General features: G+C 39.9%; 1 protein-coding gene across 2 annotated transcripts in view; it reads right to left on the bottom strand.

Annotated features, from left to right (window-relative positions):
* The window catches only part of LOC136857096 (enoyl-CoA delta isomerase 2), a 165,326-nt gene that overhangs the window by 44,257 nt on the left and 101,704 nt on the right, over positions 1–19,365 (bottom strand). For both annotated transcript variants that reach the window (XM_067135489.2, XM_067135490.2), the window contains one exon: positions 11,442–11,531. In XM_067135489.2, the coding sequence (XP_066991590.2) occupies positions 11,442–11,531 (90 nt within the window). The remainder of the gene's footprint in view (positions 1–11,441; positions 11,532–19,365) is intronic.

The following is a 19,365-nucleotide window of genomic DNA, read 5'->3' as shown; positions in this document are numbered from 1 at the left end:
GCAACGGAAATAAGTATCATCAGAACTATGAATAAAACCACTCAAAAGGATAAAATCAGGAATGTAAATATGAAGGTAGCTGGCAATGAGGTCCCTACTACCAGTGTAATAAAGAAACACAGACTACAGTGGTTGTTGTTGTTTGAGTCATCAGTCCATACACTGGTTTGATGCAGCTCTCCATGCACCCTATCCTGTGCTAACCTTTTCATTTCTGCGTAACTATTGCATCCTACATCTGCTCTAATCTGCTTGTCATATTCATACCTTGGTCTACCCCTACCGTTCTTACCACCTACACTTCCTTCAAAAATCAACTGAACAAGTCCTGGGTGTCTTAAGATGTGTCCTATCATTCTATCTCTTCTTCTCGTCAAATTTAGCCAAATCGATCTCCTCTCACCAATTCGATTCAGTATCTCTTCATTCGTGATTCGATCTATCCATCTCACCTTCAGCATTCTTCTGTAACACCACATTTCAAAAGCTTCTATTCTCTTTCTTTCTGAGCTGGTTATCGTCCATATTTCACTTCCATACAATGCCACGCTCCACACAAAAGTCTTCAAAAACATCTTTCTAATTCCAATATCAATGTTCGAAGTGAGCAAATTTCTTTTCTTAAGAAAGCTCTTCCTTGCTTGTGCTAGTCTGCATTTTATGTCCTCCTTACCTCTGCCATCGTTAGTTATTTTACTACCCAAGTAACAATATTCATCTACTTCCTTTAAGACTTCATTTCCTAATCTAATATTTCCTACATCACCTGCCTTCGTTTGACTGCACTCCATTACTTTTGTTTTGGTTTTATTTATTTTCATCTTGTACTCCTTACCCAAGACTTCATCCATACCATTCAGCAACGTCTCGGGATCTTCTGCAGTCTCAGATAAAATAACAATATCATCGGCAAATCTCAAGGTTTTGATTTCCTCTCCTTGGACTGTGATTCCCTTTCCAAATTTCTCTTTGATTTCCTTTACTGCCTGTTCTATATAAACATTGAAAAGGAGAGGGGACAAACTGCAACCTTGCCTCACTCCTTTCTGGATTGCTGCTTCTTTTTCAAAGCCCTCGATTCTAATCACTGCAGACTGATTTTTATACAGATTGTAGATAATTCTTCGTTCTCGGTATCTGATCCCTATCATCTTCAGAATCATAAATAGCTTGGTCCAATCAACATTATCGAATGCCTTTTCTAGATCTACGAATGCCATGTACGTGGGCTTGTCCTTCTTGATTTGATCCTCTAAGATCAGACTAAAGTCAGGATTGCTTCACGTGTTCCTACATTTCTTCTGAAGCCAAATTGATCTTCTCCCAACTCAGCTTCAACTTGTTTTTCCATTCTTCTGTAAATAATACGTGTTAAAATTTTGCAGGCATGAGATACTAAACTAATGGTGCGGTAGTTTTCACACCTGTCAGCACCGGCTTTCTTGGGAATAGGTATAACAACATTCTGCTGAAAATCGGATGGGACTTCTCCTGTCTCATACATCTTGCACACTAAATGAAATAACCTTGCCATGCTGGTTTCTCCTAAGGCAGTCAGTAATTCAGAGGGAATGTCATCAATTCCAGGTGCCTTGTTCCTATTGAAGTCACTCACAGCTCTGTCAAACTCTGACCTCAAAATTGCGTCTCCCATTTCATCAGCATCAACAGCCTCTTCATGTTCCAGAACCAAATTATCTACATCTTTACCTTGATACAACTGTTGGATATGCTCCTGCCATCTTTCTGCTTTGTCTTCTTTCCCTAGAAGTGGCTTTCCATCTGAGCTCTTAATATTCATACACCTAGATTTCCTTTCTCCAAAGGTTTCCTTGATTTTCCTGTATGCAGCATCTACCTTTCCCAGGACCATACAGCCTTCGACATCCTTGCACTTCTCCTTCAGCCATTCTTCCTTAGCTACCTTGCACTTTCTATCCACTTGATTCTTTAATCGCCTGTATTCTTTTCTGCCCTCTTCATTTCTAGCATTCTTGTATTTTCGTCGTTCATCAATCAGGTCTAGTATCTCCTGTGTTATCCACTGATTCTTAGTTGATCTTTTCTTCCTTCCTAACATTTCTTCAGCAACCCTACTGACTTCATTTTTCATGACTCTCCACTCTTCCTCTATTGTGTTTCCTTCAGCCTTTTCATTTAGTCCTTGTGCAACGTGTTCCTTGAAACAATCCCTCACACTCTTTTCTTTCAACTTGTCTAGATCCCATCTTTTTGCATTCTTTCCTTTCTTCAATTTCTTCAACTTCAGATGGCATTTCATGACCAACAAGTTGTGGTCAGAGTCCACGTCTGCTCCTGGGAAAGTTTTGCAATCCAACACCTGGTTTCTGAATCTCTAACCTAATCATAATGAAGTCTATTTGATACCTTCCAGTGTCTCCAAGTCTCGTCCACGTATACAGGTGTCGTTTGTGGTGTTTGAACCAAGTATTGGCAAGGACTAAATTATGATCAGTGCAGAATTCAACCAGCCGACTTCCTCTTTCGTTCCTTTGTCCCAATCCAAATTCTCCTACTGTACTACCTTCTCTTCCTTGGCCTACCACTGCATTCCAGGCTCCCATCACAATTAGATTCTCGTCACCTTTTACATATTGTATTAAATCTTCTATCTCCTCGTATATTCTTTCGATTTCTTCATCATCCGCTGAACTAGTAGGCATACAGACCTGCACTATTGTGGTGGGCATTGGTTTGGTCTATCTTGACGACAATAATTCTTTCACTATGCTGGTCGTAATAGCTTACCCGCTGCCCTATTTTCTTATTCATTATTAAACCAACTCCTGCATTTCCCCTGTTTGATTTTGTGTTGATAATTCGGTAGTCGCCTGACCAAAAATCTTGTTCTTCCTGCCAACGTACTTCACTTATACCAACTACATCTAACTTTAGCCTATCCATCTCCCTTTTCAGATTCTCTAACCTACCACAACGATTCAAACTTCTAACATTCCATGCTCCGACTCGCAGAATGTCAGTATCCATCTTCCTGATGATCATCCCCTCTCGTGTAGTCCCCACCCGGAGATCCGAATGGGGGACTAGTTTACCTCCGGAATATTTTACCCGGGAGGAAGCCATCATCAGCACATCATTCATACAGAGAGAGCTGCATGTCCTCGGGTGTTAGTTACGGCTGTAGTTTCCCGTTGCTTTCAGCCATGTAGCAGTATCAACACAGCTAAGCCATGTTGAGTATTATTACAAGGCCGTATCAGTCAATCATCTAGACTGCCGCCCTTGCAACTACCGAAAGGCTGCTACCCCCCTTTCGATGAACCATTCGTTAGTCTGGTCTCTCAACAGATACCCATCCGATATGGTTGCACCTGCGGCTCGGCTATCTGCATCATTGGGACACGCAAGCCTCCCCACCGCGGCAAGGTCACATGGTTCGCAGAGGAGGACTACAGTGGTATGGGCAAATAATGAGAATGAAAAACAGGAGACCTGCCTGAAAATACTTCGAACTTACTGTCCAAGGAAAGAGACCGAGGAAATGCTGGATAAATACAATGAAGTTACATGTGGAGGAGCTTGCTTGCTTGTTGTTTCAAGAGGCCTAACATCGAAGGTCATCAGCCCGATGTGGAGGAGAGAGGTCTCAAATGTGAAGAAGTCCTGGAACAGAAGATGTATGAAGACAGGAAGAGAGAGCAGGTACTTGAACACCACACCAGGGAAACTGGATTTGGTAAATGATAATGATGATGATGATGATGATGACAATGATGACAACAATGATGATAAACCGTGAGCAGCATTCCACAAGAAGCGGCAACACTTTCTGCAGATACCTCCCATTATTTTCCAGAACAACGCTCAGGCACATGACTCACAACTGGAGGCTCATTAACACTTAAACTGTAACGCTGACTGGTCACTATCAAGAGTTAGCCGAAACCTTGAAGAACAGATGGACTGATATCATGTGTGTCCAAGAGACAAAGTGGAAAGGCTCCAAAGCTAAGGAAATAGAGGATGACTACAAGGGACTGTCACAACGAGACTGCCAGTTGTATTACAAGTCATCCATTTCATGTCCGTATCGATGAGTATAATCAAGAAGTTAATATAAAGAACCACCTAATCAATACTTTATTTTTTGCCTCAGGCAAAATTGAATATATATTAACACTTACAGAACATGTTTCGACCACTTAGTGGTCATCTTCAGCTGTATAAAGAAAAAAACTAAGTTGAAAAAACATTAGGACAATAAGCACAAGTGATACTCTTAGGTTATGATGAAAGAAAAAAAAATTGCTGTGTTGACTGTTTGGTAAAAGTTATTTGGTAACTCCTCTGTTATAAAATGGTGGTCATCTGATCAGGACATCTTGCCTCTCATTCTTATTTGGAAAAGATGTTTATTCTGCGCTGTCTGGAGGGTCTGTCTTTGAGCGCGACCTAGTGTAGTAGCGATGTGACACAGTCTGACAGTTCGTGCAATTCTCTGGAGAGAAGGGAAGTAGATTTCTGTCGTCATCTAACATATCATGTGAGGGAGGAGGAAGATTTGGCTGTGCTTCTGCGATGTTGTGTTTGATTATATCTCTTGTCCGTCTTGTCTGTTTCCTGTCTACCCATTCCAAGTATTTACTGATATGCTCGTATAAGTTTTTTTGGGCGTTGTTTTCGTTAAGATTCTCTTCACCGTTTTCTAATTTATCAAGAACGATGTGGATGTTTTCTAGGTTGTTCATTAGATTTCCTTTATTGATCATATAGATGATTTGAAGGTCCTGTCTGATATTAGTGAATTTGTGGTTAGTCTCTTTCATATGAGTTCCCATGGCAGAGAATCTTCTGTATTTTTCTGCATTGACGTGTTCTTGATATCTAATTAAGAAGGTCCTTCCTGATTGTCCCACGTAAGTTTTTTTACACTGAGTACATGTTAGCTTATAAAAGCCAGATTCCTGGAATTCGTCATCCTTAAGTTTATTAGCTTTATTGTGATTAAAGAACCTATGTTTTGTATTGTTGTTGGTTGAGAAAGCTATTTTGGTGTTGTGTTTCTTGAATAAGTTGGTGATTTCATAAATCCTCGGGTTATTAAAGGTGAATTTGACATATCTCTTTGCCTTTTCTGATTACTGTTTAAGTTTAATTTGTTGTTGATATTTGCATTTAGTAATGATTTTATTGATGAATTTCAAACTGAAACCATTATGTAGGGCTCTGTTGTCGAAACTATAGTAAGCAGATTTCTTTTGTGAGATGGGATGTAAAGAATCGCTTTTGATTGTGGTTGGTGTAAAAGTGGGTTTCCTGTATATTTTAAACTGGAAATGGTTATATTTCCAAATTGTTTGGATATCTAGAAAATTAAGTATGCCTTCCTCTTCTTCTTCTTCAGCTGTAAATTTTATGTTTGGGTCTAAATTATTTGAAGTATTTAGAATACTAAGACTGTCATTGATTTCCTTATTAATTATGGCATAAGTATCGTCAACATAGCGTAGCCAGAGATCAAGTCCTTTAATGTGGCCTACTATCTGAGTGTGTTCCAAATAATCGAGGTATATGTTAGCTAAAATTCCAGAAGCTGGCACTCCCATTGGTAGTCCATCTTGCTGATATATTTTATTATTAAAAGAAAATAAGAATGAGGGGCAAGATGTCCTGATCAGATGACTGCCATTTTATAACAGAGGAGTTACCAAAGAACTTTTACCCAACAGTCAACACAGCAAATTTTTTTCATCATAACCTAAGAGTATCACTTGTGCTTATTGTCCTAATGTTTTTTATCTTAGTTTTTTCTTTATACAGCTGAAGATGACCACTAAGTGGTTGAAACATGTTCTGTAAGTGTTAATATATATACAATTTTGCCTGAGGCAAAAAATAAAGTATCGATTAGGTGGTTCTTTATATTAACTTCTTGACTGCCAGTTGTTGCGAGCCACCAACTATCTAAATGCATCACAACTGTCACCAAGGTATTGGACCGGCTGATGTCCATCAAGACTGAAACATTCATTTTTTATTTTTAAACATTGCATCAAAACATTAAAGATATTCAATGACACAAAGATGGGAAAGGGCTAGGATTAAGAAGGAAGCAGCTGTGGCCTTAATTAGGGTCATTTGCCTGGTGAAAAAATGGGAAGTCACTGAAAACCATCTTCAAGGCCGCCAACGGTGGGATTCGAACCCACCATCTCCCTAATCCAAGTTCATACCTATGCAACCTTAACCACATGGACAGCTTGCTCGATAAGATTGAAATGGAATCAATCAATTCCTGCATTGTCTCTTGTTATACACCGTAGGCAGGATGAGTAAACAATGAAAAGAAAGAATTCTGGGAGAGTCTTGATGCCCATCTGCAGACATTTGCCTCAGACGAGTCTATCTTCATTGGGAGGAGATTTGAATTGCCATGTTGGGGCTCAGAGAGATGGATACGTACTATGTCACAGAGGTCATGGGGCTTGGTGTGCGAGATGATGATGGATGTCACATATTAGAGTGCACAGAGCCCCATGATCTGGTTGTGGCCTATACATTTTTCAAATAAAAGACCAACCCATTTAGCCATGCACACCAGTGGCAGCCACGCAACTCAGATTGACTACTGGTTAACCATATATCAAGAACTCAAGATAGTAACCAATACCAAACTGATTCCATATAATAGCGTTGCCCCCCAACGTCGGTTCCTTGTATTAGACCTACAAATAAGTAAGAAGAAACAGACCATGTCTTCCAGAACTGGACCTGAGTGAATTCAATGTTGGAAAATAAATGTGCATAAAAATGAACTGAAAGCTGCATTGGCCAACTTAACAGTAAGGCAATATCAAACTGTGGAAAATCAATGGAAAGATGCTATCAACCAGGTACACCACGCAGCCTCCAACTATTTCTGGGAAAACAAAGCCCAGGAGGAAATTCCTTGATAAGCAAACATGACGATGGGATGAAGAAGTGCAGCATTCAATTAGGAAGAAAATGCTAGAATTCAAGACCTGGTGGAGAACACGTCTTGAAGCAGACCTTCGTCGATCGCTCACTGAAGCAGTTTGCTAAAAGAGCTGTAGCCGCCACAAAAGATCGCAACTACAGAGACTTGTACAGTCTGCTGGATGAGCCAGAAGGAGCAACCAATATCTATCGCCTCGCCAAATCCTGTAATTGCCCAACTTAGGACATAGGGCATGTCATGCATATCAAGGGGGATGACAAAACCATTCTACGAGAGCCACTAGCCATCCTTCAATGATGGTCAGACAATTATGCTGACACCTGTAATGTGGAATTTCCCCACCTGCCAATACAAAGCCCTGAGCTCATTCCCTGACATGTGCCATGCATTATGCTAGAGGAGGTAATGGAAGCCATCAAGAAAATGAAGAATGGGAAGGCCACTGGCCGTGATGATATACTGGCTGAAATTTGGAAGATCCTTGGTGAGTTTGGAGTGGAGTTCCTTCCAACTATTTCCAATCAGATCATACCTGAGAACAAGCCTTCCCAAATTTGGACAACCAGTACAACCATACCAATTTGGAAAGGTAAGGAAGATGTCTGCAACTGTAACAACTCTCAGCCAATTAGACTTTTATGACATACTCTGAAGGTATTCGAGTGAGTGTTGGACAGCAGGCTCAGAATTATGGTTACCATATCTTCAAACCCATGTGGCTTTGTTAGACGATGCAGTACCATAGATGCAATCCATGCCATCCACGCTTGAAACACAGAGAAAATCAAAAGACGTATTTGGAATTTTTGGACCTGGAAAAGGCTTTTAATTGAGTTTTACATCAACTCATCTGGTGTGCACTAGGTTGCAATGGAGTTCTAGAGGTGTTTGTGAGATGGGCCCAATTATTCTACTATAATATCACAAGCATGGAGCGGTGTCCCACCAGGATTTCACCATCTTTCAACATCACAGTTGGTGTCCACCAAGGTTCAGCACTATCACCTCAACTATTCATCCTCTGTATGGACATGGTGACTGCTGACTTGCAGGCGCCACCTCCCTGGTCTATGCTATATGCAGATGATGTGATGCTCTTGCAGCAGACCCACCATGTGCTCAAACAACTGATGCAGAATTGGAAGGACAGACTGGCTGAAAATGGACTAAGGCTTAACATCCAATAACTGAGTACCTGGAATGTGGCCACCAAACCGATGGCAGCATCAGCATTGACAACCATGACTTAAAGAAGACCATACATTTTAAATAACTTGGGTTACTGGTAACATCTGACAGTGACACCACCAACAAGGTTAGGTCAAGAGTAAATACAGCATGGCTCAAATGGAGGAGAGTTACAGACGTCCTCTGTGACAAGCACATGCTTAAATATCTCATGGCAAAATTATATAAAACAGCAGTGTACCCTGTAGCTCTCTATGGATCAGAATGTCACCCTATGAAAAGGAAATAAGGCCAAATCATCCACCCCCTAAATGCTCCAATAGACCCTCAGCCCAACACGAAGGCATGGCCCCGATTGTAGAAAGCAGTTCTGTGGCAAAAGTAGGTCCTCAGTTTCACCCTGGATGTTGTCGTCTACATGGAAGACAAATGTAATGGTAGATGGACGTAATCACAGAAGACATGCAGTTTGCAGACCTCAGCCCAGAAAATGATGATGATGATGACGATGATGATGCTTGTTGTTTAAAGGGGCCTAACATCTAGGTCATCGGCCCCTAATGAGACGAAGAGTAATGGCAATTTAAAAGTCCAAAATTCATCCACTGACCAGAATTCAAAACTCGATGATGAAGAATGAGTAGATGAATATGAATTTAGAATAAACAGCTTATCCAACCCACAATATTAAAAGTTAAAAATAATTCCAAAATCAATCCACTGACTAGAATTCAAAAAGATGATGATGACCAATGATTATGAACTTAAAACAATAGTATATACTGACCAAGGGGCTGCTTCTAAAGCATAATCCTAGATCTATGATGCTTATTCTCTAAAGGGGTCCAAAATACAGGTCAATGGCCCCTCATAATGGTACTTATCGCTAGTAAAGTAGAACCATGGCATTTCTCATGTAGCGGTACTAATCACAAGTACTGTAATGTAGACTCATGGTGCTTCACACATTGTGGTACTACTCACAGATAATGTAGTACTCGCAGGTAATATACTACGCACAGGTAACGCAGATCTATGATGTTTCTCACATAATGGTGCCACTCATAGGCAAAGCAAACCAATGTGTTCCTCATACAGTGGGGACTTATCACAGGCAATGCAGACCCACGGTGTCGCTCATATAGTGGTACTAAACACAAGCAACTCCCAGATGCACGATGTTTCTCACATAATTGTACTAATAATAATAGCGTATGGCCTCTGGAGAGTTTTGGTGCAGGTCTTTTTCTAGTAGACGGCCTATTAGGCGACCTGCATGTCTGTGAAGATGAGGGCCCTACCTAGGATGATTTCTAATGTTGAATACGCCACACACACCCAGCCCTCGAGCCACTGGAATTAACCAATTAAAGTTAAAATCCCTGACCCAGCTGGGAATCGAACCCGGGACCCTCTGAACCGAAGACCAATACGCTGTAAGAAGTACACTGCATCAAGGGAAAAACAGAAAGTATTGAAAGATATGGTCTGGCTGTCCCAAAGCCCAGATTGTAATCATCCCACTGAAATGGTCTGGGATGAAGTGGACAGACATATCAGGGAAGTTCATATATTCAGCAAGGAGCATCTCTGAAACATTGTTAAGAATGTGTGGAATCATACAGACTCAAAATACCTACAAAAACTGATTGATTGTATGCCTTGAGTTTGTGAGGCAGTCATTAAATCCAAGGGGGGATACTTTGATGAAAGTAAAATATAATTATTCTGTTTTTACAAGGCATGTTTCTTTAAGTAAGGTCCATTTGAAAATAAGTACACAACGAAAGGTTATTTCAAAAAAGAAAAGTTATTTTCAGAAAGTACATACTTCACTCTATTTTTTGACATAGTTGACAAGTTTGTTCAAACACTTATCATACCTCGTAACCAATTTTAAAATACCCTTTCCATACAAACTTGCCGCCTGCTCCGATAACTAAGAGTTCACTGCCATTTTCACGTCGTCATCATAATTGTAATAGTTGGCACTGAGGTGATGTTTGAGGTGGAGGAACAGAAGGTAATCGCTCGGCGCAAGATCAGGACTGTAGGGTGGGTGGTCTAAAACTTCCGAGCCAAAACTCTCCAATAAATTGTGGATCTGACCTGCAGTGTGAGGTCTTGCATTGTCATGGAGAAGGACAATTCCCTTTGTCAGCATGCCACGTCTTTTGTTTTGAATCGCTCTGGGTAGCTTTCTCAGGGTTTGGCAGTATGCTTCTGCATTGATAGTGGTTCCTCGTTGCATGAAGTCGACCAACAAAACACTATGCCTATCCCAAAACACCGACGCCATGATTTTGCGCTGGGACAGAGTCTGTTTGGCCTTCACCTTTACAGGCGAATGTGTGTCTCTCCATTCCATGCTCTATTGCTTCGATTCGGGCGTGATATGCAAAACCCATGTTTCGTCTCCAGTTACGATCTGACTCAAGAAGCCATCACGTTCTTCGTCATAACGAGTCAAGAACTTTCATCGCACACTCAAATCTTTGTTTTTTGTGGTCCTCTGTTAGGAGTTTCGGGACCCAACGGGAGCACAGTTTCCTAAACTTTAGATGTTCAGAGACAATGTTGTAAAGCACTGATCTCGACAAGACAGGAAATTAGTTTGAGAGACCTGTTATTGTGAATCACCAGTTTCACGAATCTTCGCTTCAACTGAAGCCACCAAATCGTCTGTAATCAAAGAAGGGCGACCAGAGCGGTCCTCATCATGGACGTTGTCACGGCCATCTTTGAATTGTCGTACCCACTTACACACTTTGCTTTCACTCATAACAGTATCACCGTACCCTTCGCAAATCTTTCGATGAATTTCTGCAGCAGACAGGTTCCTTGCTGACAAAAGCCGTATCAGTGACCGAACCTCATACGCGGCGGGCGAGTTGATAGTCTTAAACATTTTGAAAGCACAGAACAGAACTGTACAGGTTAGCTACAGAGCTGAAACTGAGCACAGTCGTTCCTGAGGCATGCCGGTACACGACGCATGTGCTCATTGCGATATGCGCGCGAACTACTAGTGTCTACAACAAAACGGACCTTACTTAAAAAACACACTTTGTATTATATATGTTTAAGTTTATATAATAAGGTTTTTGGAGAAATAAAGTTTGTTTTGTGTTCATATGTGAAATAGCAGGTAACAGTCATGGTGTACTGAAATTAGTGAGCAGTAGGGTACGTCTTCAAAACATTAAAAAAAGAAAATGTTTAACAGTAAAAATGAGTGATTAACTGATTGAAAAGAAACAAAGGAACATTGAATGAGATGTGAAGCACTTACCAGACTAGAACCCATAATACGAGGAAAAGTGTATGTTGAACAGCCTTCTGCAGATAGTCCCAATGAAGTAAACGGGGTGCTGAATGAGGCCTAGTACATAGAAAAAACATCTATTACTCATTTCTCATTTAGAAACTGAAACAGTATATAATGAAAAAGAGATAAAAAGAAATTATCACTAACAAACAGAATTTTAAAACATAACAATAGTCTCAACAAATAGTGAACAGTGAACTGACATTCTAGAGTACTGGTGCACCACATGAAACATTAAAATGGATGAGAACTTCAGCTGTGTACATATATGCTATAAAGGCCAATAACTTAAACTAACGTCCGGCTCCATGGCTAAATGGTTAGCATGATGGCCTTTGGTCACAGGGGTCTCGGGTTTGATTCCCGGCAGGGTCGGGAATTTTAATCACCATTGGTTAATTTCCCTGACATGGGGGCTGGATGTATGTGTTGTCTTCATCATCATTTCATCCTCATCACGACGCGCAGGTCGCCTACGGGCGTCAAGTCAAAAGACCTGTACCTGGCGAGCCAAACCTGTCCTGGAATCTCCCAGCACTAAAAAGCCATACGCCATTTCATACTTAAACTAACAAGGAACAAAGACAGTACAGATTTCCAATTAATCTGTATTATTATTGCATAAATACAAAGAATCACACTCTATAGTACTACAGCTTAGAAAAAGAAAACAATTCCAATATAATTGGTCTGTTACTAGAAATTATAAATTTTCCAGCCAACTAATTCTAGGTGTGCCAATCCGGGCTCACCAGTTGGTAACTAACACACCTACCAAGAATCAAGACTATTGCATATAATGGAGATATCATCATCATCATCATCATCATCATCATCATCATCATCATCATCATCATCATCATCGTCATCAAAAGCTTTCATTCCTCACCCTGAAGACCAGAGTTTCCAAGAAAAACCTAAGCTTAAAACAGGCAAGAGGTGAACTGTAGAAAGAAAGCAACACATCGGGAACAAATGAGGCGTTACTGGGTGAATGTTACACTTTGGGGAAGAAAACAGTTGGATTAATGTGGTCCATAGCTGACTGAAATAATAATAATAATAATAATAATAATAATAATAATAATAATAATAATAATAATAATAATAATAATCATCATCATCATCATCATCATCATCACAGTCTGGACAGGATACCCTGCTAAGGTAATGGAGTAGACCGTACTGCCAGCAACTCAACGCCGAGTGTTGGGCGGCGGAAAATAACCTGACACCCTAAGGGAATCAATGGTTTCGGGAGGATGAGTTCCCTTAGGAGGGTGATAGCCCTTAGTAAAAGAAATGTCAGTAATTCCATCAAATGAAGGAGTCAACAGCTCCAATGGCGAAGGAGGACAACAAATCCCAATGGCAAAGGAGGTGGAAGAATTGCCTTTAAAACTTAAATCCACACATGTCTGTTCTCGCAATGAGCGGTGTTATAGTCGGCGTCTGTACACCATGTGAGGTGCAGCTGAGAAATAAACTCAACAGCTCACAACCATAGTTTTAATCTTGGAACGGTCAACAAAATCAAGTAACCTATGTATAATGCAAACTTACAGAATAACTACTCCAGGTGGTAATCAACAACGTCAATCCACCACAGCAGTATGCCATGCAACTGGGCCTAAGGATTCTGGAGAGCACAGAACAGCATGCAAGAAGGAGTCAGAGCCTTCTACTGGTGACCCATCAACTAATAGCAAACTGAGACCAAAATGAAAATACTTCTTTGATATGCTAAATATTAATGCAATTCTGGAAAGTTCGAAAACTAAAAGAACTAATCAAAATGTTTATACTTGCTCTTCAGTAAACCAGACATACAGAGAGTAATATGTTAGACTCAGAAAATTACAGAATATACAAAGGAAAACCAGGGAAGAGCATAATGAAGAACATCCCCCACCTAGGAACTGCTTTCACAGTACACAATAGCATAGTGGAATCAGTCCAAAACTTCTTTTCACCCTCTGAAAGACTGTCTCTCTTGACTATAAGATGTGAAAATAAAAAATTTACTTTAATTAATGCTCATGCTCCAGTAAATGATGATAACAGGAAAAATCCTGAAAAAGTGGAAGAGTACTGGGAACTCTTGGAAAACGAAATCCACAAAATTCCTGCAGATCACGTCAAAGTGTTATTTGGAGACTTCAGTGCAAAAGTTGGGAGAGAAAGGATTTATAAGACGATTGTAGGAGAGTTCTCAGCAAACAAAAGAACAAATAGAAATAGAATAAAGCTTGTAGAGCTATGCAAGGCTTTTAACCTCAAACTAATGTCTACCTACTTTAGAAGGTTGAGTAGAAAACAAAAAAACCTGGCGGTCTCCAAATTCACACCTCAGGGAATTCCAAATTGACCACATAGCTATCTCTGCTTAGAGCAAAAAGGAGATCCAAAATGTCAAGGTAAAAAGAAGGAGCCAACATTGAGAGTGATCATTATCTCACAACCATAAAAATGAGATTTGTCCCTCAAAATACACAAAACAAGAGAAAAAACAGGAGAACTAAATATGATGTTGAAATGTTAAAAAACAACTTGGAAGTAAACCAAAAATTCAAAGAGAAGTTAGAAAAGGACAGTGCGAAGAACTGAGAACAAATATAACTAAAGCTGCACAGGAACTACACCATCTGAAGAGGGAAAAGAAGCATAGATGGTGGAATGAAGAATGTGAAGAGGCCATAAATGAGAGACTGACAGCCTGGAGAAGGTGGCACTCCTCTAAAACTGATGGGAATTTTCAGACTTTCAAGACAGTGCGGAAACAAACTTCAAGCTATAAGAAATGTGAAGAGAAAATATGAAAGAAGTCGGCTCATGCAAACTGATCATCATCATCTAGGTATTCTGCCTTATGGCAGGTCTTGTCATGGGATGAACCTCTTCCACTGTTGCCTGTCCTGCGCCAAGTTTTTCATGTCCGAATATTTATTTCCTTGGATATTGTCCAACATTTGATATTTTTTCCTTCCTCTTCCTCGTTTGCCTTTTCACCATTCCTTCTATTCCTTCTTTCAGTAAACACATGCAAACTGAAGATTTCACTTAACATACAAGAAATTTTTACAAAACATTCAAAGAGGAAACAACAAAGTATTAACCACCCAGTCTCAATTTTAAAGACAAAAATGAAAAAATCGGACTAAACAACATGGGCAATTGTGAAATTTTGGCACGTAATTTTGAAAAACTACTGAACTGCGAAGAACCTGAAGAAAGATTAGAATTCAGTTAACCACAAACAAAAGCTAAGCCCACGGTCCCACCAGATGAGAAAGAGAATGACACGATCAGAAAAAAGGAGAATTAAAATTTTAGATAACAGTAGATTGATAAAACGAGTGTTTAACCATGTTTACAAGAGCAAGAATGGCAACCAGTGGATCCTAGGAGTATAAAAAGATATGACAGAGATTGGAACAATAGAAGATGTAATACAAGAGAGAACAACTTTCAGAAGATTGATTCAAAATTTTAAGGGTTTCCAGGAGAAGGAAAAGAGGAAAGGTAATAACAACATCTGGGCACAACAGTGGAGGAAACAGGAAAGTGAAAGGATGAAGAACTATTGGAAGTGAAGAAAAGGAGGATTAAGATGAATGCACAGGGTTACTTTCTGCAGTCCTTAGATGGCCAAAATCGAAGAAGAAGAAGAAGAAGAAGAAGAAGAAGAAGAAGAAGAAGAAGAAGAAGAAGAAGAAGAAGAAGAAGAAATAATAATAATAATAATAATAATAATAATAATAATAATAATAATAATAATAATAATAATAATAATAACTGTAGCGGGGGGTACACCTTCTCCGGCCAGTTAAACTGCACGCCTTCTATAAGGCCATGTAGGTTATCTAACTTGAACTGATGATATGCACACACTCCAAAGTTAAGAGCCCCTTAGGTCCTTAATCTCCTTTTACGACACGTGGTGGTGATTACTGTTTTAAGAGGGAGTACAACTATGCAACCATCCTCTATTAACACTAATTGGAGAGAAATGATCGGCCAAAGAAAGACAAGGGCCATGAAGGGCGAGAAAATTTCACTCCTTAGTGCTCGAATCCTCTTATAGCCTCAGGGTCGGAAAAGAACAAGAGTTGACCATCAGAGGTCGGACATGATAGATTAAAATTCGCCGGGCACAAGTAAGTGGAAGCAATGCCAGAACTCAGGTAAGAGCCCCGTGGTTGCCAACCTATGCTCCCAAATTGAGAGCACCTGGGGACCCTTTCAGTCGCCTCTTATGAGAAGCAGGGTACACCGTGGGGGTTGTTCTACTACCCCCACCTCCACAGGGACTTCTATGAGAGACAGGGGATACCATGGGCCTTATTCTACCATCCTCACCCATAGGGGAATACATATTTTAGAGGTGGTGGTGGTAGTGATTATTGTTTTAAGAGGATGTACAACTGGGCAACCATCCTCTATTAACACTAATTAGGAGGAAAAATGGAAGAGATCTGACATTTCGAAAAATGAAGGTATCAGCCAAAGGAAGACAAGGGCCACGAAGGGCGTGAAAATGAAAAACTCCCTGAGCCTCGAGTGCTCTAATTCTGTAGGAAAGAAGGGAATACTTCAAAAATGGTAGATACTGCATTCTCCTTCAAAACAACTTTTTTCAAGGACCGATTAAACAATTATGGTTTGAAATGTACTGAACATATTCTGGTGTAAGGAGAAGGTATCCAATTTTCCCTTCTAATGGCCTTAATCCACTCTGCTCTCCTTTCTTCAAGATACTTGGGTTTTCAACTATTAGATGTCTCTACCATTGGTCTATGTGCCCCCTCTGGCGGGATCAACGATAATTAATTCTTAAGGGAAAATTTATTTTTACCATTGGTTAACCTTAGTTTTTGAAGATTGTATTGTTCATGCATCAAAGTTGTCTGCACTTCTGCTGCTTCCTTCTTCAATAGTTATCAACCAATCAGAAATTTGTAAATATTTTTGCTAGTCAAATAAAATGGGGGTTGTTTATTGAAATCCAGCCTATCTGTAAAGAGTTCTGGAAACTTCCCCTAAAAATAAAATTATTGGCGCGTCAGGGCCGTATTGGCAATTTCATTGCTCCAGTTTAGTGAGTGCGGTGTGTTCTTCGGGGACAGGGGCCTTAGTTGGTGTTGGGAAGGCCCAGCAACTAAAGGTAATGGCAGAATTTTCATAAAAAGCCATAGCTCCAGCAAATAGCTTGAAGGGAAGGTTCCAAGTATCTTTTATTTTATGTAAATTTCTAAACCTGGTGATTTAAATGTAGAAATTTTGGCCAGTCTGAGGACTCTGTTCTATTCCCTATTGGGAAATATGTGATTAGAGTGATTACCCTCTGTTGATTCCTATTCAACTTGGTATGGGGTGACTAATGCTTTTAATCATCTAAAATTCTTAACACTCTTTTGGAATTTAATGTTTCTCATTTAGTCACCCCAGCATAGAATAGTCTTAGCCTCTGTATCTTTGGGCCACAAACATAATTAGGGTCTTAAAATATTCTAGAAGGAGTGCAAGCATTTCACCTCCTAGCCTTTTGTTCATGGTCAATCATGTTCAACCTTTTTCTTTTTATATTAAGGCCATTTAGTATGGGCACTGTCTGCCTCCGTAGCGTAACGGTTAGTGTCAGTAGCTGCCATCCTCGGGGCTTGGGTTCAATTCCCGGTACTGCCAGAAATTTAAGAAGGGCAGGAGGGCTGGTATGTGGTTGAAATGGTACATGCAGCTCACCTTCATTGGGGATGTGCCTGAAAAGAGCTGCACCACCTCGGGATGAGGACACGAGTTTATTTATTTAGTATGGGCACTCATTGCCCCTGTTTATGTTTCTGGAACAGAAAGTGAAGAACTGTTGAGTAGAAAATAACCCCAAACCAGAGTTGTGTGACTGTAAATACCTTATTTGAAGATTTTCAGGTATAACCATGTGCGCTGTGAGATACTTATGCCTCTGAGAGGCTGGACTACGGTAACTTTTGGAGCTCAAACTCCTAGGCTGTGTAAATCAGTGAAGCAAACATACTCTTTTAAAATAGTGTACCTGTCAGAGCTATAATGCTCATCCCCTTATATATTATCATGTTGATAATTCTCTCAAGTTTTGTACCTGATGTTTTGCACTTTAAGTCATTGTTGTTGGAGCGGACGAGCTCATTATAAGTTAACATATAAATTATAAACAGGAGAGTTTTCCACCTATTCAGTACTCAGTTGTATTTACAATATTATTTACATTACATGGGACTAGTTTAAACCCTACTCGGGGTCATCATCAGCCATATTAAACACACACAATATTTGGTAAAATCCTAAAACATGTTTCTAAGCAGTAAGAATCTTATGAACATAATTATAATTTACAATATGACTGTGGTTGAATTAGGTAAGGTGCTATGGCGCTCAAAATGTTGCAAATGAAAGTGAAATATTACGTGTGACATAGATGAGCAATAAATAATACAAGTACACTAAACATGCTAAAAAGTCTGGAATAAAAGTACAAATGAAATGCTCAGTGTTGTAGGTTAAAAATTTCAGTATGATTTTAGACTCATGAAATTCAGTAGGTCCTGGTAATACAAAACGGTTGTGGACCGAGTGCTATGGTACTAAGAATGAACACAATATAAACTGACACATATATCAAAATATACAAGTATGTATAATGTCTTGAGTAACAAAATGTGTAGTTGATACTCTCTAGAAGAATCTGAGAAGAGTTGAATGTACACTGTATCAGCTTAAGCAGAGAATTTGGTAGCCAAACTATGTTGATAGGGCTGCATGGTTGATTGTTGGAATTGTGCAGACTGAAATGAAGTTTTTGAATTCTTCTTGAGAAGAAAGCAGACACTGCACATGGTGATATTAATTGGTGGAATTCTCAGTTCATAGCGGAAACAAATTGGACCTATTAAAATTGAGAAAAGCCAGTAAAATGCAAAGTACGTGGAAAGAGGAAAAGATTACCACAAAGCGAATGGACACTCACCTTGCGCTGCAGTGTGTGCAGCTTAGCTGATAGTGTGCGACTGGTGGCGGACGGAGAAATATGGGAGGAGAGGAAGGCAGGCACATGAGGATTGGGTAGAGTGGATGTGGCTTGGGAGGGGATGGGGGGGAGGGTTGGAAGGGGGAGGAGGGGGTGAATTTAAGGCAGAGCTGAAGGGTGTGGGAGAAAGGTGTGGGAGAAAGGGTAATTGTTTCGGAAAAGTACCTTTAATTAAACTTGGGATTGAATTCTGGTTGGCTGAATTATTGTTTCTGAGAAAAGTTATAAATAAATTGAAAAGGATGTTGGGCATCTCTGAGATTTCATTAAAATTGTAATTGGCGTTAAAATATTGGTCTAGATGTATGTAGTAATTTTCCATTATGTTGTATAAAGGACCCTTATTTGCTAATTCAAGAATGTCCACGTCTTGTTCGATACTGGTAAAATTATGGTTATAATCTTGCATGTGTTGGCCGATAGCTGAAAACTTATTGTATTTTATTGCGTTAGTGTGCTCATGGTATCTTATATTGAAGCTTCTTCCAGTCTGCCCAATGTAGGATTTGTCACAGGTATTGCATTTGATCCTACAAACTACTGATTTTAAAAAACTGCTGGTCTTGTTGATATGTGAAGTAATGTGTAAAATGTTCATGTTCTTATTGTTGGTTTTAAAAGCTATTTTAACACCTTGTTTCTTAATTTTTTTTTTTTTTGCTAGGGGCTTTACGTCGCACTGACACAGATAGGTCTTATGGCGACGATGGGATAGGAAAGGCCTAGGAGTTGGAAGGAAGCGGCCGTGGCCTTAATTAAGGTACAGCCCCAGCATTTGCCTGGTGTGAAAATGGGAAACCACGGAAAACCATTTTCAGGGCTGCC

The sequence above is a fragment of the Anabrus simplex genome, chromosome 1 (genome assembly GCF_040414725.1).
Source record: "Anabrus simplex isolate iqAnaSimp1 chromosome 1, ASM4041472v1, whole genome shotgun sequence".
Classification (NCBI taxonomy): Eukaryota; Metazoa; Arthropoda; class Insecta; order Orthoptera; family Tettigoniidae; genus Anabrus; species Anabrus simplex.
The sequence above is the reverse complement of the archived record's forward strand: the minus strand, read 5'-3'. Positions and strand labels throughout refer to the sequence as shown.